The sequence below is a fragment of the Melopsittacus undulatus genome, chromosome 4 (assembly GCF_012275295.1).
Source record: "Melopsittacus undulatus isolate bMelUnd1 chromosome 4, bMelUnd1.mat.Z, whole genome shotgun sequence".
NCBI classification, from domain to species: Eukaryota; Metazoa; Chordata; class Aves; order Psittaciformes; family Psittaculidae; genus Melopsittacus; species Melopsittacus undulatus.
This window is the reverse complement of record NC_047530.1, coordinates 80045649-80069365: the sequence shown is the minus strand read 5'-3', so window position 1 is coordinate 80069365 and position 23717 is coordinate 80045649. Positions and strand designations below refer to the sequence as shown.

At 37.1% G+C, this 23717-nt stretch overlaps 1 protein-coding gene across 1 annotated transcript in view; it reads right to left on the bottom strand.

Annotated features, from left to right (window-relative positions):
• NCKAP5 (NCK associated protein 5) overlaps nucleotides 1–23717 on the bottom strand; it is a 388757-nt gene that overhangs the window by 20397 nt on the left and 344643 nt on the right. The window contains exons 16-20 of the mRNA XM_005153771.3: nucleotides 14658–14972; nucleotides 12371–12507; nucleotides 10405–10534; nucleotides 7589–7776; nucleotides 419–499 (exon numbers count right to left, since the gene is read on the bottom strand). Of these exons, the coding sequence (XP_005153828.2) occupies nucleotides 419–499; nucleotides 7589–7776; nucleotides 10405–10534; nucleotides 12371–12507; nucleotides 14658–14972 (851 nt within the window). The remainder of the gene's footprint in view (nucleotides 1–418; nucleotides 500–7588; nucleotides 7777–10404; nucleotides 10535–12370; nucleotides 12508–14657; nucleotides 14973–23717) is intronic.

Below are 23717 nucleotides of genomic sequence, written 5' to 3'. Positions count from 1 at the left end.
CCATGTGTTTTAAATGCCACCCAGCCTGCTGTACTATGCCAAAGACTTTCTGTCCCTTACCAATATCCAAATACTCTTTTAAAACTCTGTGTTAGAAGATATTTGAGTTAAAATGTCGCCACCTACCCATTCCCATAAATACACTAACCAAACATAAAATAGAACTTTTACACCAGCTGGAGGGCTAGTTAGAATGGGATTTGGTGCACAATACTAGAACTACTGAGTCCATTAGTGCTAGAAGCAGAACCGTATCAGCAGATAACAGCTTCAAGTTTTTTTTAGGGTATGCTTTTCCTGAAAATATCCCTTGCATTAAATTAAAAGCGCTACTTTCTCTGATGGACTCTGCCTTCCAGATGTCGTTTTGCCTTGTCACAGCCTTTTAAAAACTTTAAAAAGTTATGGAGAATGTTACCATCCTCCTTGCTGAGCCATTCTCCATTGCCTGATTTTTTACTAAAACTCTCAGCAGTGTAAGAAGCCTCAGCTGCTTCACCTAGAAGGCACAGGGAGAGAAATGAGTCTCTGTATAACTGCAGCTTTTTATTGTTGCCAAGCTAGCTCCTCAGGCTAACTGTAAGAATGTTCTTCCACACTACACAACATTTCTTTTAAGTGATACACATCAAGTGAGACTTTGGTCCCAGGAGACTGCCTAGCAGTCTTCAAATTGTTTGTTTTGCTGTCTCTTCACTTTACTTTTGAGGGCAACTTTGACGGCAAGATACTAGAAACAATGAGACCTGATTAGGCATATAAGGCTCAGTAGCAGGTCTAAGAATGTGAACTTGCCCTCTGTAGGGAAAAAAAACCAACCATGCAGAGATGTGGGACTTGTTGATGTCTGGAGAAATCATAGCTTATTTCTAATTTCACATCTCCCCACATGAGTTGAATCAGCCTTGAGGCTAGCAAAAATATTTTTAATTCTGTACTACTCCCATGGGTGCTATGGTAAAATCTGTTTTCTTATCAGAGCATGCTCCTGTGGTTTTTGTCACTTATGTTGTCAAATACTCCTATAAAATTCCCCTGACAATGGATCTTACATCAACTTGGGTAATTACTCAGATAGTCTTTACTATGATGGAACAAGTATTGCATCATTCATCTGAGAATCAAAACCCTTTGATTAAATACAGAGGAAGTCTCACAGCCCCAAGCCTGTCAGTGAGTAAATTCTATTGAGACAATTTGACAAATGGAAACGTGTACCTTAAAGACCCCCACACATACCACATTTAGGAAATGGAGCGGCAGGGGGAGGAGGGGGTTTGGTGCAGAGTGCCTGTTTCACTACTCTAGTCCATGTCCAGTAAGGTCTCGTGTGTGTGCTCTCAGTGACCTCCCAGCAGTGGCAGCAGAAAGACTTGACCTCAGCCGGCAGCACCAGCTCTGGAGGCAGAGGTCTAGGAGAGCTCTGAGCAAGCATGCATGGATGCAGCAAGAAAGCCTGGGGGCAGCCCAGCTCCAGCTGGGCCACTTCGGGTCTGCCATGGCTGGGGTACGCTCTGAACCAAGCAGCTATGTCTGCGTGGCTCTGCACCACCCGTGGCAATTTTACATCACCTGTGCCTTGGGTGCTAAGCAATCTGAGCACGGTGCTCAGAGCACGATCCCTTTCTTTGGGCTCAGCAGTTTGCTCTGCTTTCAAAATAGAGGTGCTGACTCCTAGATGGTCATACAAGTCTGCTGGGTAGTTCACCTTCCCTTTGTAATACCGTCCTTTACAAAACTGTTGCTGGATCTTTGGTATACATCCTATGCTAATGATGTGAGTTTTGAATATCAAATACAAAAGCATAAATACAGTAAATGTTATTTTCAGTTTTTGTGACAGGGAGGATGAAAGGATATCAGATCCTGACTGTATTAGAATGTCTGGTTCTAGGCTGGCATCAACTGATGTTTACATTAATAGACCACCTCCATAAACATATGCAATGATTTGATGTGCTAATTCCTTACACAGAAGGAAAGCATTGATCTTAAAACACAAAAGACAGGTGAACGGGTCTGCAGACTTATTACCCATCTAAAAGTTGTACAATGTCAGTATCTTCCTTAACATCTTGCATTCATCAAGGCTGGGAAAGGAAATAAAACTGATTCCCTCCTCATCACTTTCCTCTCTTTTAAGCAAGGCAAGGCAAATAGCAAAGAGAAGGTGAGGTTTCTGTACTTGATACACAGTAGACTGAATTACACAGAAATCCATAATCAACAAATTCCTGGAATTGATCCAGCCTATCTAGGAACTATCTATTATTGACAAGGGACACCTTGTATCTTCTATTACTTTCTAGTTTAATATTTTGTAGGAGTTGCTTCAAATTCTGTATTTGCAGTAACACAAACATTGTACAAGACAATACCTAGGTCACCTAGAGCATTTACTGTTTTCTTTCTGGTTGTAACATGAGATAGTTATTGCTGTCCTGAGTTTACAGACAGTGAAACTGAGATCCTGAGACCAAGCAACTAGCCTGATACCCAGTGCTGCATGAGCTGCAGGAACTCTCATTATTAAGAAAGTATAAGCAAGGTAATTATTTAGTGCTCACTTGAGGGCGCACTGAGGTGCAGTTTCACTCTCTAAAATACAAATGGTATCTGCAACAGCTACTTTTTACTAGTTCCCCACGGAGGAAAGCTTGGGGCAATGTTCATCTTGCAAACTTTTGAGTTGAAAGTTTGGTATTCAGTACAAGCTAGCATAGGCTCCCTTTTGCTGGTCAAGGCAAGGAAGCAAGTAGTTCCATAGGTCAATACACCCTCCCACGTTGAACTCTTAGGATCATAGAATCATAGAATAGTTAGGATTGGAAAGGACCTCAAGATCATCTAGTTCCAACCCTCCTGCCATGGGCAGGGATACCTCACACTAAACCATATCACCCAAGGCTTTATCCAACCTGGTCTTGAACACTGCCAGGGATGGAGCATACACTACCTCCCTGGGCAACCCATTCCAGTACCTCACCACCCTAACAGTAAAGAATTTCTTCCTTATATCAAGTCTAAACCTCTGCTGTTTAAGTTTCAACCTGTTAACCCTTTTCCTATCACTACAGTCCCTAATGAATAGTCCCTCCCCAGCATCCCTGTAGGCCCCCTTCAGATACTGGAAGGCTGCTATGCAGCTCTTCCAACTGTTAACTGGACTAAACTCATTCTCTTAGTTTTTTTGATATGTGATAAGTGGAATCCCTCCTTCAACATATCTGAGAATGTTAAAAAAATTAGTTCTCTGTGAAAGCAGAGTGTACACTGTCTCCCTGGAACTACTTCAGACATTTAAATATGGAGTGTCTTTTAAGAGTGGCTCTCTTTTTAAGAGCCTAAGAATGTCTTTTAAGAGGGCTTTATTCAGGACCCTAAGAGCTTCTCTCTTTCAGAGATAGTAAGGCACCTTCAGAAAGTGACTCAGAGAACCCAAATCAGGCACTTAAACCTTGCTGGCATGTTTTGCAGGATCTGCCTAAATAGCTGAATGTGCCCAGTGTGCTGCTAATTCATGCCTTAGCTCAAGACCTACTGATCTCTGCGAGAGACGAGACACAGAATGAGACACAGAAGCATCTCATGCCTGCCTTTTGTTTTCTCCTTATTCTTGTTTAGTGTAGCCTGTGCCTAGGGTGTTTTAATTATTGCTGTAATTCAGGAATGCTGGAACATCATCTATACAATCAGCTGAGTGTTCCGGTATCCTTGAGGATAGCAAGTGTGCAATTACCAAACATTCTTGCTTCTAGTCCTTTTGTGGATATCGCCTTCTGTTAATACAATGCATTAGAAGCCTTGTGAGCAAAATGAGTCAATCATATAGCATTAACTCCCAATCAGCTTACTCAGCTGTAAAAACCCTTGAGTTTATCTGGGAATGCCGCCACATCAGTCCCATTTCTAAGTGCAGCCAAACCAGCAGCAACTTTTGTAATTCTTCCTTTTCCTGTATTTGCCAGTGAGTTCTAATATATACTTGAATTGCAAGACACGGTGATTTGAGCATTTGATCTCCTTCATGAATCATCTCTACAACACATACAAACTCTACTGTGCTGAATAAGACCGTAACTTCACATTGCACATACAACCTCTTTCATTAAATGATCCTCCCAGTTAAATTGCTGATGCAGTTAACATTGTAGCTGTGCCAGAAATGTGACATTTGTTATGTATGTTATCATAACTGAGGTAAAACAAGAGGATTTAGATACCTGTGATGGGCACCAGCCTCTTCCACAAAGGACCATTTCTTTAAAGTGCTCAAGTCAGGCCTTGAAATGCAAGCAAGCCTTGATGGTGACACAAATTGAGTAATACATAGGGACAAAGGAAAGCAAGAAGGGCTGTATTACAAAAAGTAATTATGTGGTGGCTGGTTAAGAACAGAGAAGAAAATATATTTTTCATGATGTTTTGGGATCACAAGGATGATTAAGTAATAAAATCTTTGACCATCTCAGTTACTTCTCCAAGGGAATAAAGGAGAAGACAAGAAGACTTGTATTAGTTCTCATTGTTCATAAACAAGAGGCCTGGGTGAGGGAAATTTATCTTCTTTTCTGAATTCTTATAAGAAAAAAATAAACCACTGAGCTTTTTAAAGTCTAAACAGTAAGTTCATTGAAATGTGAAAGAATTTCTTCCTTGCAAAAATATGGTAGCAATCATGATGTCAGCAAACTGCTCAAGACACAACTACTGCCTGCCATGGGCTGACTGCAGTGGACTTCGGATCAGGTGCTCAGTATGTTTTACTAAATCAGAGAAGTTACTGTTCAATTACAATTAATTTGATACACATAAAAATTACTGTTTCTTGCCTTGAAAATCTTACATGAAGCAAATACACCATGACTCTATTTAAGTGAAAGTTTTATGCCCAGCATTCAATGCATCTTATTCCTGTCTTTGAATTTTTTTTTGTCCAAAATTTTGCAGTGAAATGATGACATTATTTCAGAATAAGTTTCCCAGGACAAAATAAATGCAAAATAATGTTGGTCTTAGTGCCAAATGAATTTAACCAGGATGCTTTTTAAGACTCGGCAGATAAGAAACTGGAACAATAAATATTTCTCCTTTCAATGTGTAAAAGCCTTTTTTGATTCCTTTAACTGCCCATGCAGTGTCCCTTTATCACAGCAATTGCCCACTGGTTGTTTCCCTTCTGAAATTCCTCCCATGTAATAGTTCTTTGCTGATAAAACTTGTGTATATACTTTGGGGCAATGCTGGTGAATATGCTCAGTGAGGAGACAATTCATAAGACAGTAAGTGGGTTAACAGAGCTTCCCACCAGAATGTCTCATTAGAGCACCCAGTCTGAAGCCACTATTGTACCAGTGCTGTACAGTCCAATTTAGCTGAGCTGAGGAACTGATACAGCAGCCTGCTCTTTTGACAAGTAGCGTAAAATCCTCATTCTGCCCATCACAACCAGTTTTTTTTTCTTCTTTTATTTTTTAAAGGCTTCACACACTATTTGGGAATGAAATTCAAAGCACGCAGCATTTCCTTTTTCCAAAATGCCAAATAATCTGTATGAAAGCTTCATTTCCCCTCCCCCCCAATTTATGTTGGGTTTTTCTCTTTTTTCAGTTCTTGGCCATAAGTGCCTCAGTTTTTGGTGTAATGTTCCAGATCACACAGTTCTAATTTAAACAGACTGTGGATCTTCTTGGGTTGGACAAATTACAGCTTAGAAAAATTTGCTGTGCTAGTTCAAATAAGAAGTTCAGGGCAACCTGTTTTTCATGGTTACTGGCTCTCATTTGTCATTCTGAAAAGTTTAATACTAATAGGCAAATCTCTAGTGCTTTACTGAGCTTTCACTCTTCACCGAGAGGCAATGCTGTTTTGAGAGCTATTTCATATCCTCAAAGAGTAATCTCAAAAGCCCTCCAACACAATGCATGAAAAATGCTAGTGCTGAGTTCTACCTGTTGCCTCCTAGTTTAATGGTGGATTTTTACAAGGATCCTAAGGCTACTTTAATGAGTTTTGTTTAAGTTTTGATGCTGATTGGGCACACTGCAGAGATGTCATATGCAAAAATTGCATGAGAAGAATTAATTAAAAGTAGATGCAACTCTGAGCCACTTCTCTGTAGTGGAACCAAATCTTAACTGCTCTGTTAATCGTAAAAACCTTCAGACAGCAGAACTGATTTTTATATATTTTTATATAAATACACACATACATATATAATTAATCTCATCTGCATAATTAAGCTGTGAATTTCTAGATGTTCAAGATGAGGAATTAAGTGTATGTTCAAAGCATTTTCCTTCATCCATCCTTTTTAATACTCTTCTGCTACCTTCCTATTTTTTTTAAATTCTCTTCTTCCTAGCTATGAAGCCAGATTCTTTAAAAATTGCTCTTTCTAATATGACCCATATATGTTCAAATTGTATCATATTCTGGGTACTAGGGAAATTTGGTTGATCAGGAAATGAGGCATATAAGTTTCAGGATTTTTCTTTTGAAGTTTGTATGTCAATTTATATTCAGTTAAGCTGGGCTTTAATGACAGCAGAGTTGGAGCAAACTGGGCATTGCCAGTTTGTTCCACACACTCCTTCTGCACATTTGGCCCAGATTCTTGAAATCCTCTAACTTTGGTTAATCACTTCTGAAGTTACAATAAACAGTGATTTTATGAAGCTGTAAACTGGTATTTGTGAAGAGATAAATATTCTTTTTCACTTATGAACTACACCAGTATGCTACAAAAGCAGCAGCTCATTCATCATTTTCTGCTACCACCATTGTTTATAATGTAACATACTCAAAATGTGCTGAGTGCTACACAGAAACAAAAGAGCTTCTGTTTAAAAAGAAGAGCTAGGGAAAAAGACTGAACATGGAGGCAAAATGCTTAAACTGGATCATGGCTGGGTGGCTCCATTTTCAAACAAATTGGCTTGTTAGAGTATACAAGAGAAAAAGAAAGTGTTAAGATGAAAGGAGAAGGGATGAGAAAAGAGAGGAAAAGAGCAGGCTGAGACAGGGTTGTTGACACTGCATGATGTCAGGTTCAATGTTTTTACAGACAGAAATAGTAAGTGGATTCACATGAAGTAAGCATCAAGATCCACCAATCAGATCAGAACTGGTCTTCAAAATAATGTTTAAAGCCCTCAAATCAGGAGTTCCAGAGCTAACACCAAGAGTTATTACAAAAGAGACCAGAAGATAGCTGACTTCCATAGCATTTCATTTGAATTTTCAGGATACTACTTCAGATGTTTAGATGATTTACTACATGTTCTGCTATACAGATTATCTAACTACATGAAGGAGCAGTCTTAAAAGATAAATTCTCTCTTTTCTTGCTGTCCTTTTATTTAAATTCTCTAACGATAGAGTGCTAGTGCTAGCCTGTCTCTACTTGTCAATTTTGTCTCATTCTATGACAGTTGAACATCAGAATGTAACACTGTTCTAAAAATATTTACATCTTTACTCTTCTGCAGGTCACACTGTTTTTTGTTATCAATCAACACACTGAGAAAAAAAGAGACAAAAAATCATTAAGAAAAGGATAAGTAATATAAAAATCATAGTAACTCACACTTGGGCTCTCCTTGCCCTTGCTTTCTTTACTGGAAGCTCCACTCAGCTGCTCAATTAAACTGTAATGTGTTAATTGTTCAGGTCCATCCTCTCCAAAATGGCCACAGAGACTGTGTTGGTATAAATCCAAGATTGACATTGGGTTCCCCAGAAATGACTTTCTCTGACTTTGTTTTTTCTGCTCAGCTGTTAAGAGATGTTAAAAATAGCAATATTATGGCATATTTAATTGTTGAACTGCAGTCTACATAAATCATAATATAATGATACAGTTTTAAAATGTATTTAAAACATTTTAAGGTATCTGGGATTCAATGTAATAACAGCATTTAAATACTGGCTCCTAACTCTCAAATCAATACACATAAATAGGACTGTTAATATTTAATATTCAACGTGAAAGAGATGGCATGAAACAGCCAGAATGATTTCTCTTTCTTTTTTAATTATAGAAGGGACAGTTAATTTGGGGTGATCATTACACTAATTTATTTGTCGTAAGTTTTTGTTCTTCTCTCTTAATAGTCTTACATGGCTGATGTGCTAAGTTCCTCTAGCATGACTTTCAGTTTTACTATATTTGGTAATTCTATCCTTTTCACTACATTTTCAGCTAATGAATACAACAGTATAAAAAATACACTGGTAAGGTAAAAACCAGGTCCTACCCTGTTACAGATCCTACTGTAATACATGAATATTGGGAATAAAACCTCAGTTTTCAAAGTCCAAGGCTGAAAACCTATTCAGAAGATCAAAACAAAACCAAATAAATTTTCTGCAGCACAGGAGACAGAGGCTTTGTTTCTTTCCTCACACTTCTTGTTACACAAACTTAAACTCTACTTATAACTTACAGCATTAGAAGAACCTCTGCTTCCAGTGCCTCCAACAGAACTGCATCAGGATAAAACCTTAATGAAATTTGAAGCAAAACACTTTCATGGTTGAAATAAAAGAACCTGGAATATTTGGCTTACTCCCTGCTATTCTACTGACCTTCTCTGTAACACTGGGCAATGCACTCGGACTCTCATCCAAAGCTCACTAAATTAATGAAGGTCTTATCATTGACTTTTAATAGCCTTTGCATCAGACACTAGGTCTTTCGGTCTTTCTGTTCCCTGCTCATAAATGGAAAATTAAAATCACTCCAACATTATAATTGTTCAACCAATGAAATTTCATTAATATTTTGGGGACTCATCTAATAAATACAAATATCTGTACATATAAAAATATTCTTTATGAATTGGTTTGCTGCAGCCTATGCCTCAGCCTCACATGGATATTCTGAGTTGTGGGCATAAGGAAGCTAAGATCTTTAAACACAGAATAAAGTATGGTTCTTAATATGATGTGAGAACTGCATTTATAGAGCATAGAACAGAAATCCTGACCATAAGGAATGACCACTGCAGAACTGTAATTTTCTTTTCTATTTGTCTTCATCATAATAATGATTTTTAGTTGTTACTAGCACAAAATATTAGGCATACATGCAGAATTAATGATTTTCTATGTAAAATTGTGACTTCAAGTCATCCTTAGGAATCATTAAACTTGGAATCTGCTGCCATTTAATGCAACTGCTTACATACTATAAACTCCTTTTTTTGCAAATTGTGATCAATACAGAAAAAAGTGCCTGCATATCTCTTTAACAAAACTCATCTTTCTTGTATTAGAACATGATATGTAAACCTGTAAAAAGAAGTGTTTATGGACTGACTTAAATGTTTTGCTACATTTTATACAGATTAAAAACAGAAAGTTATAGGAGTGATGTAATAAAATGTAATGTAAATAAATGTTCTGGCTTCCTACTCTGCTCTCTGGTAGAATCACAAAAAATGAATTAACTCTGAAAAAGCCACATGTTTTAAATCCACCTCCCAGCAGACACTAAACAGCACAGTGTGTTTGTCAACAGTATCTAGCTATCCATGGCATTTTCAATACATTCTTCACTGCGGTATCTACTATAGGTGCTAATGTCTGCTAGGCTGAGCTCACTGCTATGCAGAGGGTTCAGCACAACTCCTATAAATCAGCTTAAGCTGTTGAGGGCTTCAGTGATGGTGAGACTGTGCACTGGCCTTTGCACTTGCCAGAATTTCTTTCCTGTAGGGAAGCCATTGGCTGCATAGACAAGGATACTAGCTCCACTCTCCTCCCCCTCTCAGACGGCCCACATCTGCCTTGAAAGGAAGCTTGCAGCACAGCAAGCCAGTGGTCAAGATGACAGCAATTTCTTGGGTTATTAAGCACACAAAACTATTATCTCAAGAACTTCACTTAATGTGTTTTTATCTACTGGAATTCAGTAAATTCCAAATTGCCATCAATTCTTTCGAAAAGGTTTGACACTTGAAAATGGCAATATTTACATGGAGGACAATGGGAGACACTCCACTATGGCACTTTGATACAGAGACTGGAAAACCGTGGCCTTGATCACTGCTTTATTTCAACTGGGTAATATAATTAAAAAGAAAGAGAGGAAGTTATCTTTATAGTCACCTTTTGTATTTTGTAATAATGTAACAGAAGACTTCTTTTTACTTACACTGCAGGGATTTATGCATAAAACCCTACAAATAACCCCCTGCTAGCAAAAACTGTGGAAGAAAGGAAAAAAAGATATGTACATAATAAAAAGCAAAAAGTAATAAAAAGCTAATGGAAAATTAGACTGAAGTAAGTTCTGGGGGTAGAAAGTGAAAACAGGACAGAAAGTTCAATAAAAGACACTATCTGCTGCTGAGTCAGAGTGGAGATGATACACATTTTTACGTACAGATTTTCAATTACCTTGTTTGTTGTTCTTTGTTAACTCTACAAAAGTCTCCTCTGCAGTTCTAAAATAACTTGTTTCATACTCTGGCTCCAGTTCAGTGTCACTGCTGCTTGCAGAGTAAGTACATACTCTGAGAGCTCTGTCCTGTACAAACAAAGGTATTGCAATTACTTAGGTGATGCATATATATATAATTCTGAAAATGGTATTAAGAGTGGAACATTTTATATTCATCATGCAACACACATGGGTATTTCAACTGGAAAAAAGTCTGCAATACCTGTTTAACTAACCATTTCTCCTTCAAGTAAGTAATCATCAATCTGACATGGGGGAAAATCTGACATGGGGGAAATAACACATTCTTGTCCTGGTAAGTCTCCTCAGTTAGTCTGGCAGAAACAGCCCAGATTTTACCATTTTGTTCACTGTAACATTGTTTTCAAATCTACCAACATCCTCAGATAATTTCCCCCAGCAAGTTCAATTTTAAACTTCTCAAATATGTTTAATAGAGTGTATTTGTAACATGCAAAGTTATCACACAACAAATGGTTTGCTGTTACCAATTCTAGAGACAATTAGGAGGGCCAGTAGACAATATTCATGCTTTCTATACCAGTAAAACCTAAATTCACACCCCTTGTGCCTAACATTTACGTGGCTGTAGTCCTGAAGCCATTTAGACACATTCATATACCAACTATGCACACACTGACCTCACTATTAGGCAGACTAATTAGCAGTAACACATGTTTTGTGTTAAGATGGTTTTGGGACTAGAAGTGGTCATTCATGACTGGTTCATGGTGAAGACCAAACTGATGTGGTTGTTACCTGGAGGCCAATACTTCTGCATTACAGAGGATTCATCCCTAGTTTCTCAATGACATACAAGTAATTTTATCTCCCCGTTTCTGTTCTAAATATCCTGAGCATGAGTCATGTAAATATAGGCACACCAGACCCACAGGAGTATAAGGCTGTAGTAGATAGGTTCACAGTGTACCCTAATGCCATTAAGCTATAAAGGGCAGAACCCATTTCTGCATTTCTAAAGTGGCAGGGGGATCCTAACAGCCAATTGTATTGGAGGCTGACATGAGCCTGACTTGGAATGAGTGGGAAAAGCACCTCATTGTGATTGGCCCAGAGGTTCTGTGCATCCTTGGCATAGACTGCCTCAGGAGAGGGTATTAAGGAAACTAGGGCTCCCACTTGGTAAATACATGGATAAAGCAGACATGCAAAAAAGCTCTGCAATAAATTATTTTAGCCTCTTGTAATGTAAGACTTATTAGCTAGCAGTCTGACAGTTTCCTTGCTTAACACCCACTTTCTTGATAATTTTTTTTCTCTCTTTGCTAACCTGCTGACCCTATAGTCCTCATGGGGCTTGACAGCCTGGTGTTCCTGAATATGAATAACTTGACAAGCATCAGAAGTAGCTTTTACACAGGTATTTGCCTGTTTATTCTTCCTGCAGTTTTCATGACAGGATTGAAGGACAGAGAGATCATTGCAGGGATTAACCAAAACCACACAGAAACATGTAAGAATTTTCCTGTTCACAATACTGTCATAGCACATCTGCTCAAACACTCATATACATGTCCATACAGACAAGGAAACCTCGACATGGAGAAAAAAAATGCTATATGAATCTCATGGAAAGAAAACAAATGAAATAAAGTTTCTTGAAGAGAAAAATGAGAAAAGGTCTCCATTTTTTTTGTCTATAAAATGCCTGTGAGGATTTTAATTAAAACATGTTTGTAAACCATTACGACAATGTACCCTTAGGAGATGTACTATTATTATTAATAAATAATGGATTGTAAATGAAGGGAAAGAAAGTAAATGTAGCTGTTATGATTGCTAGTTACTCTTCCCACTACATTAAGACCATTTACCATTTCTGCTTCTTTACAGCACAATACATATTATCTCATTTAATAAATGACACTTCTTAACTTATACCTTTGTTTTAGTAGTTTTCTTGGTGGTCCACTCTGGAAGTGCTTTTCTCTTTTCCACAGTTTCTTCAGTATGGTTTACTGAGGCAGAGGTCATAGAACTTGGCTCTTGTTCACTTTGCTTTGCAAGATTAATTATTCCTGAATTAAGAGAGGCATTATCTAAATTGTAGGTCTCATCAGCATCTTCCTGACAGTGTTTCAATTATAATTCAGTAAAAACTGAGGGCAAGTCATTATGTCAAATAATATTTTACTACTCCAAGGAACAACTTACTAACATACTGGAATAATTTTAACAAGTACAATGGCAGAATTTGATCCAAAGCCTCTTCCTCTTTCCAAGAGAAGAGGAAAGCATGAATTTAAATACCTCTATTAGTTTTAAAAGATATACTCTTTCAAATAAGAAATAACATTCAATAACTACTTCTAGGCATTGTAGGATCTGCTTTGCTATTTTATGTTCTCAGAGAGAGAACAGTCTTTTACCATAATTGTAACTACAAGTACCTTTCTAGCAGAAAGCTAGCCTTTTTATTTGCTATACTTGCACTATGCAAAATCGGAACATCTGAGAAGATATATGGTGTATATGAAATAAAGTGGTAATTGTAATTTGGATGAGAAAGTGAGGGAGAGAATAATCGAATTAAAATATTCTAGTAAAGAATGAGCTGACCCCACCATCTGATGTATACTACTTTTTTTTAACATCTTTTCATGACAATTTAATTAAGATACAAACCTTACAAGGTTGGTGCAGTGAGTATTAGCATTGAGATCAGAACAATCTTACTGCTACTGATTTCTTAAGAAGCAATTCAGCGCTTGCAGTTTCTGTTCAATTTGTTATAATGACAGTGTTTAATCATGGACTCTATAGCACACTACTGAATTGAGGTCACACATGTGGCTATTGAAGCATGTAGCATATAATCTATAACTAAGATTTCACTTTTGAATCTGTCTTAGCTGTACCATTAATTAACAGTACATTTAAAAATACTAAGCATTAAAATATACTCTAGATTTTATTTGAAACAAGTAGGGGAGTCTGCAATGAAGCTTATGATGCATGTTTGCAGTCTATTATACCATTACAATACCACACTGGGAATACTGCTAAATCAACTAAGTTCTAAGATGTTTAATTAGAATTCCTCTGTTATGCATTTTGTGAACACATAAGGGAGGTATTTTTTTCCTCCTAGGCTCAATATACATCAGCTCATTAGCAGAATACATATTTGATGGCCTTAAACTAAGCTTAAACTTAATATTTAACCTTACATGTTAATTACATGGAAACTCTCTTAGAGTGATGCAGATTTATGCAATTTAAATACTCACAACTTTTATAGAAGCAATAAATACACTGACAAAGTGCTAACAACAATTGCCCAAATACATACACGATATTGCACTGGATGAAGATAAAAAATACTCTTCTCCATTAAACCAATTACTTTTACTGCTTTTTCTACCATATCTATCATGTTGACTATGAAAAATTCCTTGTTATAAACACTTTATGTAATGGTTTCTATCATTATTGACATACATATTGATAATTCAAAACCCTTCAAAAACATATATAAATGGTCAGTGTGTGTTTATGAAAAAATGCAGATTTCAATGGAACCGTTTACTATAACTAATACCAGGTTATTTGTTTGTGCTTTCCTGGATACCTTTTATTCCTTTGTCAGCTTTTGTTTTATAGTTTAAATATAAAGTTTGTGTGAAGCCGATCAGTGAAAGTAAGGTATTTTATGTTCGCCTATAGACATGTATGTGTATAATGTAGTAAAGTAATGAGAGTCTTATTTGAGGTCCAGGCCATATATTTGTTAGCATTGAGGCCAAATGAGTTTTTAGACTAAGTCTCCTTTCAAAAGCAAGTCTCTATGAATGCATCTTTTCTACGTCACAACATGACTAGGCTTTGTATTTTGCTGCAAAGTCTGATCCTGAATATTGCTGATCATCTGCATTCTTTCTGAAGTCAAATTTCAAGGCTGGCATGAGTTTTTTCTTCAAGTACTGTTTCTTGAGGAAAGGATTTAAGCACTTAACACGTTTTTCTTTCTCTGATAAGCATCATGTGCAACAAAATTTCCATACAGTTCAGGTCACAAACTTCTTAACCTTATGCATTCATAAAAAGAACATCTTCTGCTCTGCATTTAACATTTCTGTTATCAATTGTCATTATTATAGGACTTCTTCTAATCAAAACAGACATCTGGGTAGAAATAATGTGATTTTCAGTGTAATTGACATTTTACCTGAGGAAGCTGGTTTCGGAAGGCGACTTTGAAAAGGTCGTATACCTTTGGCACTCATGGTCGGATCAGATGTTGAGTGACTAATTATGCTTTCCACAGACTCCTGGCTCTTAGCTGTTGAAGGCACTTCTCGCTCAAGAGTTTTGGCTTTTACTGAAGGAGCTGAAAGAAGAACTTGCTCAGACTGTGCAAGGACTTCTATTTGCAAAGTTGAGTCTTGCTTAGAAACATGTCGCCCTGTAGATCGGTTCCCTGAGTCAGGGAAGGGGAAAGTTCCAATCCCACTGTCCAGCGTCCTCATCTGGCAGCAAGACTCTAAGATACAGGAAAATTGTGTGACAGGGTGGAGCTAAAGGTGTCACCAGTATTTAAAGACAGTGAAGGGGTCTACAGAAAAAAAATGCATTTTCAAGAGAAGGTTTCAAGAAAACAATGAAAAAACATTTTTCATTTTGTGAATATGCCGTTACCTGTCACTTGTGTTAAATTAACAGATGCCAAAATACTGAAACTGTCCTCGTTCAGAGTTATGGTGTGATAATGAATAAGAAGGGCATGTTTTAGAAAGTGATTACAGCTGGAATTTTTGAATTATTTACTTCAAAGGCCCACAGAAAGTCTGGAGAGTACCAATGTGAGGCATTGAGTAATGCAATGTAACATATTTTTTCCTACATAAACCCACACTCCACAAAAGCTTGACCTCTCCATATCTCTGCTTAATTGTTTCTCTTACGAGAAGGTGTTTATCAAAATGTACCATTTGTTCTTACACAAAATTAAGATCTACCTGAGTTACCTGTCTCTCAAAGTGTCTTGAAAAACTTAGATAGCAACAGCCATGACTTGTTACACTTTGGTTTTGCATATCCCATTTGGATTAAGGGTACACTTCCTAACACAATGCCAGACAGGGGTACATTAAATATTTGGTTTGGAAGCAGTATGGTCACCCATAGCCCTCCAGCTTAATCATCCTACTGGAAAGGTGCTCTGCTAACCATGGAACAGAGAAAGATGAAAGTGTAGATATGTGCACATTGCTATTCTAGCAACTAGGAACTAAGAGCACCACCCTGCCCTGTCATTTTCTGTTGATTTCCAGAGACTTGCCTTTTGTTTGCATAATTAGCAAACAATATAAAAGAGACTATGATGGCAAAGTTCTTCTGAGAGCTATAAGCACCAAGGAGGGGACTTCAGCACTAACTGTTGGAAAATTAGCATAATTTAGATTAAATGTCTGGAAACATCCCTTGACAGTGAGATCTTCAGTCTGTGGCAGATACTCCCAAAGGAAGTAGAGGAATTTGCTTTAAGCAATTTAAGGCTACACTACATAAAAGATATACTGCAGTGAACAATTACACTCTAGCAGGAGATGCAGAATATGACCTAATATATCTTTTCCATCTCTATCTTTTGTGTCCCTGAGTATTGATTTTTTTTATGATATGCCTATTTGTTGTTTAAGTCTGTTGTAGTTAGCAGTCCTCTGTCAAATAAATTTCATTATTTTTTTTTCCTCTGCAGTGCTTCTGATACTCTCAGAAATTCAGAAATATTTCTCCTCTACAGGTTTTGCCTATTTGTTTTTGAAATAAGAACATTAATGTGGTCATTTTCCATTAATATCTTAATCTTAATGGGCCTTATTTGACAGCAAATTAAAGATAAATTAATCTCTATTTTAAAAAAAATCTTCTGTTTCTTGTCAAAAGAGAAGCAGTCTATATTCACATGGTCCTCATTACCTTATTCTCCTCACTCAGGATCAACAAAAAATTTAAAGTCATACTAAGGATATTCGCAACAGCAAAACAAACTAGCCATCTTGTAAAAGGGCAACAAATGACTCTGATTTCCTTCACATAATTACTGCATCCCAATTCTTTCCACAGGTAAGAGGAGATGAGGTTGGAAGCCATGGCTACCTAGCATCTACGTTTTCCATCACATTTTCAGCCTGATGTGCCATAACTGTTCTAGAAATTGCTGAAGGTTATCCAGGAAATGTGGAAAAGAAGAGAATTTAAATTTGGTTCTGCTGCATCAAAGGGAGGTATCCCAGCCACTGAATACTTACTCTACTTATTAATCCCTCAAGATATTATTGTTCTGTTTTTGAATAGTGAACTGTTCCTCTCAGGATATAACAGAGTGCAGAAAAGTAAGTTAAAATGATAGGTGTCTGACCTTGCCATTTATTCTGTAGATAACCAAACTTAAACAGTGTGTTAGCTCATGCACAGGTAATGCTTCAGCTAATGACCATCAGTGACAGTAAATAAAGGAAAACAGAGAATAAGAAAGGACTTCCATTAGTTGCCTCTTGACCAGAAGAAAGACTAGTGCAGCACTAGTTATGTTGGAGAGCCAGAGCTCTTCAACAAAGATACGGAGTAAACTGGAAGCACCATAGAAAAGAACATCCTGAAAATAAAAATCCGGAGTCTTCCCTCTACTGCCCACACAGTTAACACTGGATCTGATTTTGCAACTCAGTTCCACAGGGAATCCAAATTACTTTGTAGTGTTATTTCCTTTCTGAGCATTCTCTAAGAAACTAAAAACTCAAAACGTATACTGAACAGCAAAGCTACATCTTTTGCTCAGGGATAACTGGAAGATGAATCCTTTTTTATCTTCAAAGATCCTGTTTCTTAAAATGACATAAGAATTTGTCTTGCCCACTGTTACCTTGTGTATGCCTAAGAATTGTCCATAGAAGCAATGGCATAAAATCAAGATAAATTAATACTGAGGGTTATACTTGCAAGAAAATAGTCTCATGATGTTCCCAGCAGCTGGGAGACTGATGAAAGAGCAGACTAGCAATGGCGTACTTTAACTGAAAGGAAAAAGAGTTTTAATTGATTACAGTCTTCCTTCATAGAGACTTTACCCATGCTGAAGTAAATGCACCAGGTGGAAAACAAATGTTTGAAACAGGTCACTAAGTTTAAATTCTGAACAAGCACAAAAGGGCACACTCAAAACTCATCAGCTCCCACTGTGACACGAGACATTTCTGAAAGATGCTATGACTCAACTGTGTTGAGTAATCCTCAAAAACCTAGTTTAAATCCAGACAGTGCACCACAAAATTCTTTACTGATGCTAATTTTTCACTAACAAAAGTAACTAATTCCCCCTAAAGCTATATTATACAGATAAAAACAATCTTGGAACAATCTGTATTACTGAATTAATGAATATACATCATTTTGTGTTGTTTTTAAACTTTCATGAAGCAACTGCAAAATAAAAATATAGTTATACATCTCAGTGACAGCTTTCAAACCCAGCGGTTCATGGCCCATCTGATTTCATCAGTTGCACTGACACTTCAAATGACTGTTATCAGCAAGAGCTGCACAAGACTACATAATGAAAATACGTAAAAGTTAAATCTCTGATGCTGTGACAGTACTACTCAATACATGAAAAATGATTCTGCAAAACACTAAAGTCTGAAAAGAGTTACATATGAGCTTAATTGCTTTTGCTTGCAAATTTTTCCTGGCACACAAGCCAAATTCTCTGCCTCATTCAGGGGTTTTTGTCCCCACTTTCCCTGCCAGGGAAGAAAGCAGCTCCACAATGGTATCAGCTTTTATAGTGGACACAGATAGACACGCAATCTGCCATTTCACTGAACAACTGACTGGAATAAAAAATCTGAAATACTGAAATAACTCCTTCTTTCCCTTCTGTCATGTGGATTTGAGTTTGGTCAGAAAACAAAGATCTTACAAATCCTACAGTAGAGAAACATTTCTCAAAACTGAAAGCAGAAATAAGGAAGAATTTATAGAGAAATTTCTTGCAGATCAAGAAACTCCTGACTGCACAAGAAACTTCTGGTGACAGGGTGTTGTAAGCGCTTTAGGGACAATTTGAGGAAGACCTTTAATGTTGAGAAGCTTCTCAGACTCTAAACAAAATGAGTTAACACTGCGTAGAGTTTTCTGAAAGTCTGTTGAACTCCCTAGTTCTCAAAATTTTTAGGTTAAACATTTTTCACAGGCAAGATAATCAAGCATCAAGATGATGTCCTACATCATCTGGACACCATGGTAATTTGAGTAGTTGGACAGGCACTGGCACATTCCAACATCCCTGGTGTTTTACCAGAGTTTTCTGGTATCAGTAAGCCATAAAGACCTCTTCAACATGGAGACAGCACCTAAATTTGAGCAAATAAAAAGGATCTTTGAAAATTGTGCACCATTCTGAGGGCATGGACAAGAGGAGCACAGAAAAGTGACATACACACAGGCTGTATGGTATAAGGAATTCTAAAAATGAGATCACTGGTGAAAATTACAATAGCAGCTTCTTGTATATTTTTTTTACATCTTCCTCTGACATGCAGTGCTACAGTTAGAAGTAAACAGAGGCCACTGACAACACAGGATTCTTTAGAGTCTTTTGGAGCATTCTCCTGAGAATAGATAATTTAAAAATGCACCCTGCATACCAGCAACAGATTGTTAAACCTAATTATTTTTCAACTTTTATTTCTTCTGAACCATTTGCCACAAAGCTACCATGAACAGACCACCTCTAGCTCAGAAACTGCTTTTGGTACAAATCTTTGGAGACTGGCAGAGAATACCTGGGAAAGCTGACTGTTGACCTTGCTTTTGTGTTTCTTCAGAGGCACTGGTATCGGTCATTCTGAGAGTTCTCAGTCTGAGCTGGTACCAGGCTGTTTTATGTTGTCATGTGGCACTCTTCTCTCTTCTTCTTTTTGTACAATGCTTATGAAAGAAAAATCAGATTTTGGGGGAAAAAAAGCCCACAGGTCAGCTCCTGTGAAGGGAATTGCTTCCAGGACAACACAAGAAACATGGGTTCAGCCTTCCTCAGTCTAAGTTCTACACTGATGGTTGCAAAATAGGGTATTACGCAAAATAAGCAATGGAGCAAAATATGTCCCACTTTTAGATTATGTACATGTTAGTCTTTCTGATGCTGAACTTCTGAAAACCTCTTCTGAGTACTAAACCTAGCACATATTCAAGAGATTTAATGAATTTTATATAGTAGAAGCAATAATGTGATGACATAGCTTTTAAACAGAGATACTGATACACATTTCTTTACAATGTGAAAAGATGGTTTTACTAAGGGGGATATAATGCCACATGTTATTGTAAACAAACTTTTAACTGAATAACTGGAGAGTGTTTCAAAATTTTTCCTCAGGTACACACTCACATTCTAATAAAGTCTTATAATGTTGTATATTAGAAAGTGTTTCACAGATGCTTAGTCTATTCACAAATCACATACCAGGTCTTTCTTTAGATAGGGACTGTTATACTTTAAAGAAGTCTACATATTCAATCACAGTTATGTTGATAATCTAGTTAAAACAATATGTGATTTTTATTATGATGCTTAAATCATCCATAAATCTTATGGGAACTACAAGATCAAAAGTTTTACCCACAAAGCTACAAAATCAGACATAAACAATGTCATTCAAAATGGTCAGGCAATTCATCCACTTTGAGTTAAACATTGTAAGAGGAGATACTTCTGGGTGTTAGCACACAGGGAAGGACTGACAGGTCCTGAGAGGAAATATATATAGCCCCTACTATGTTGAAAGTAAAGTTTTGCCTCTCTACTAGCTCTCTACCGTGACTGACAAAAGGCAGACACCTGTCAGTGCTGCTTGAGGGGTTTCAGGGTCTCCAGAATCAGCCCAATAACCTCAGTCACTCCCCATCAGGTAGAACCACAATATTACTAATGAAACATACTGGTGGATACCAGATGCAGTTACTACAAGCAGACATTACCTATATTTTCAAATGACAGACACAAACTAAAAGTTTCTATTTGGAGATGGAAAAGTTACAGAAGTGTTTATGTTACTTTGATGGCAAATCTATCTTAACATTAAAAATAAACAGCAACAAAGAGGACAACTATATTTTAGGTCAAAAACATACAGCAACCTTTCTATGTAAAATGCCAGTAGCATAAAGACATATTTTCCTTCAAAGAAGCATCCCATCTCATGAAAAAAGTGGAATTCTCCCCTGTGCTTACCACTACAGCTGGTTTGAGATCTTCCTCACATAAATTTTCAAGTTTTGGCCTACAAAACTGCACATGATTGACACAAATTTCAGCTGAAACCCTTAGTAACCACCAGAATTTTCCACAGAAAACAGACATTTTCAGGGAAAAAAAAATAGTCAAAAATAGTTCTGTATCAAGAACAGTTTCACTGGGAAATTTCCAGCAAGCTGTTTTCAGAAGTAGACTCAAGCCTTGAAAGAAGGATTTGAGAAATATGTAACACTGAATTGGCTTTCTTCAGCAAGTATCTAGGATACTGAAGATGAAAGGGCATAATTCCCATCAGTAACAGAATATACAAATCCTAACAGATTACCTCTCTTTGCATTAGGAAGTTCAAGACAATCTACTAAGCTGACACAGGGAACCAGATAACATGTAGTTGTTTTCTTCTGAAACACAAAGGCAGTATAATTTTCTGGTATTTTGAAACATGCCATATTATTATGAATTTTTCTTCTTTTTTTTTGAGAATAATATTTCAAATGTAAAAAGGTCTCTGCAAAATTGCATTATCATTTAATAAACATCTTTAAGCTACATGTGGCATTGGCAGGAAGAACTTAAACTACAGATGGCAAACCAGATCTCTTTATTTGCACATCCTTCTCTTCATCTGCAATGCTGGAGCAACCACAAAAAATTTAATGCATTTCTGCCACATCAGTGTCAATTTTAAGTAGATTATTCCTTCTGGTTTTATACCATTATTTGATCAAATTAGTCAAAGATGAATGCGTTATTGTTTTCTATCTAGGTTTGAAGTGCAATCGGTATGCAAAACTAAAAAAACCCTGAAGGCTATTATACCTAGGTACAACTAGAAGACACAAGTTTTCACAACTCTGATACTCTCATGAGTACTGCACTGGTGAAACGGAATTATTTCAAATGGATACTAAGGAAAGGTAAATGGGAGGAGGACTATGCAGTGTATTTCCAAATGATGGATCTACAAGTGAACTTCATTCATGGCTGCATCAATCTTGGATTAGAATTTAAGCTTATTTATAATAACAATAATAATAACCAACACACTAAATGCAGACTCTACAAATTGACTCAGTGTTCTTTCTATTAGTTCTTCCTTGTCAAGCTTCTTTCTTTTTGCAAAACCCATCAACGTCAATGTCATTTGTCCAACAAATTGACAGTTCTCTTCACAGTCTTCCATGACCAAAATCGCATCTTTGAAATATATCTTCTGAGTTGAAACAGATAACTGACACTTCATTTTAATTCCAGTCCCACTTTAAAATACAATACTATTAGTAAGTCAAAACATTAGTTTTAATTATTAGCAAGCACTAACAATCTTGTACTCCAATTTGGCAGTTATCTATGACTTTATTTTCTTGCAATAAGTGCTTCCCATTACCCCCCTCCAGGCATTTAGGTTCATTCTTTGCATGCTGGGAAAGAATTGTGGCCAGGTACTTGGAACAGGATTGTTACAAAGAACAAAACTTTAAATGAGTTGGAAAAAGAACTTGGATAATTTTTAGAATTTTCTGCTTCACATTTCTCAGTGTCTATTAAAGCTTACATGAAGCTTCCAGTTAGAGAAGTCCCACAACCAATGACATCTGGACTGATCTCTCCATATTACATTGTTATACTTTCTATAAATCTACTCACAGTTCTCAGGAGACAGGATATTAGAAATAGGTAAAATTTTAGTCCTACTAGGAAAGAAATACTGAGACTTAAAGTCATGTGAAGAGCAACCTTAAGCTCTGTGTAAAAGGTAACCAAATGCAGTCGAGCTGCAGCCTGTCTATCAATGAGGCCAGCCCAGAAATACTTCGGGGAGCTGTCCCTCTTTTTTGGCTCTATGTCCTCCTTTGGTTTTACCCCTGCACTTGCCAATCAGCCTTACAGATCTGCAGCTATCTTTAAGAAATCCTTACAGATGAGTAATAGCTGAGAAGAAAGAAAGTCTTCACATCTGATGCAAGGTGTGAATCCAAGGGAAGCAACAGCTCTGTTGCAATGCAGAAATGTGGCTTTTCCAGGCCTTTTTACTGCAAATAGCCTTCTGTTTCCCTTAGAACCCTGGAATATAAAGGCTGAGAGCCAACAATTGCACATTGTCTAAGGAATATCTTACTGGTGATTGCTCATTCAAAGCATGGATTGATGCTTCCCTTCATTTGTTACTCTCTAACAGAAAAGGCATTATCCCAACTTAGAGAAATTGTACCTGTAAGTAGGAAAACAGAAGAAAAGATGGTTTACTATTTACCCAGGTGTCAGCTAAGGGTTGCCTCAACCATGCCTTTTCCATGTAATCACAGGCCTATCTCTTTCTCTCTTTATGCCTCAGTTCTTCATATTAAAACACAAAGCTAATCACACCTCCCCATTACACAGTGATAGCATAGGGATAAAGAATCTAGGAGTTTGGCAACCAGTATTTAACCAACCTGCAATCACTTGAATGAATAATGTTTGTGTAGAGAAATACTTTAGCTTCCTTGGAGGCTGTTCAGGAATGAACAGCAAGCTGCAAAATGCTTGTAAGAAGCATTGTTATTTTTGCTAATATTATTAGAGGTAGCTGGTTTAACTTTGGTTTGTGAATAACTGCATTAGACCACAGTTACAAAAGAGAAGAGGTCATACTTAGTATCTCAGATACACAGGCTGCACACAGTGCCCAAGGGAGCATTTGCTGCTGGAATCTGGTTGTTCCATTCAGGGTTTCTGTTACAAGACTAGTGTGTTTGAAGCACTGAAGGATAACAGGATGGAACCATTGGTTTACTTGCTCTTAAACAACTCTCTTATAAACTGGAGTTTGGTTTCACTCACACTGAGATACTATTTTCTATTTCCAGCAGACAGGACTAGGGATAGTGCTTTAACCATAAATGCTGTCCCTGGTAAACACACACCAATTAGTAAAGTGCATAGGAAGCTCTGGGTCTTGCAAATGCACAGAAGAACATACTATAT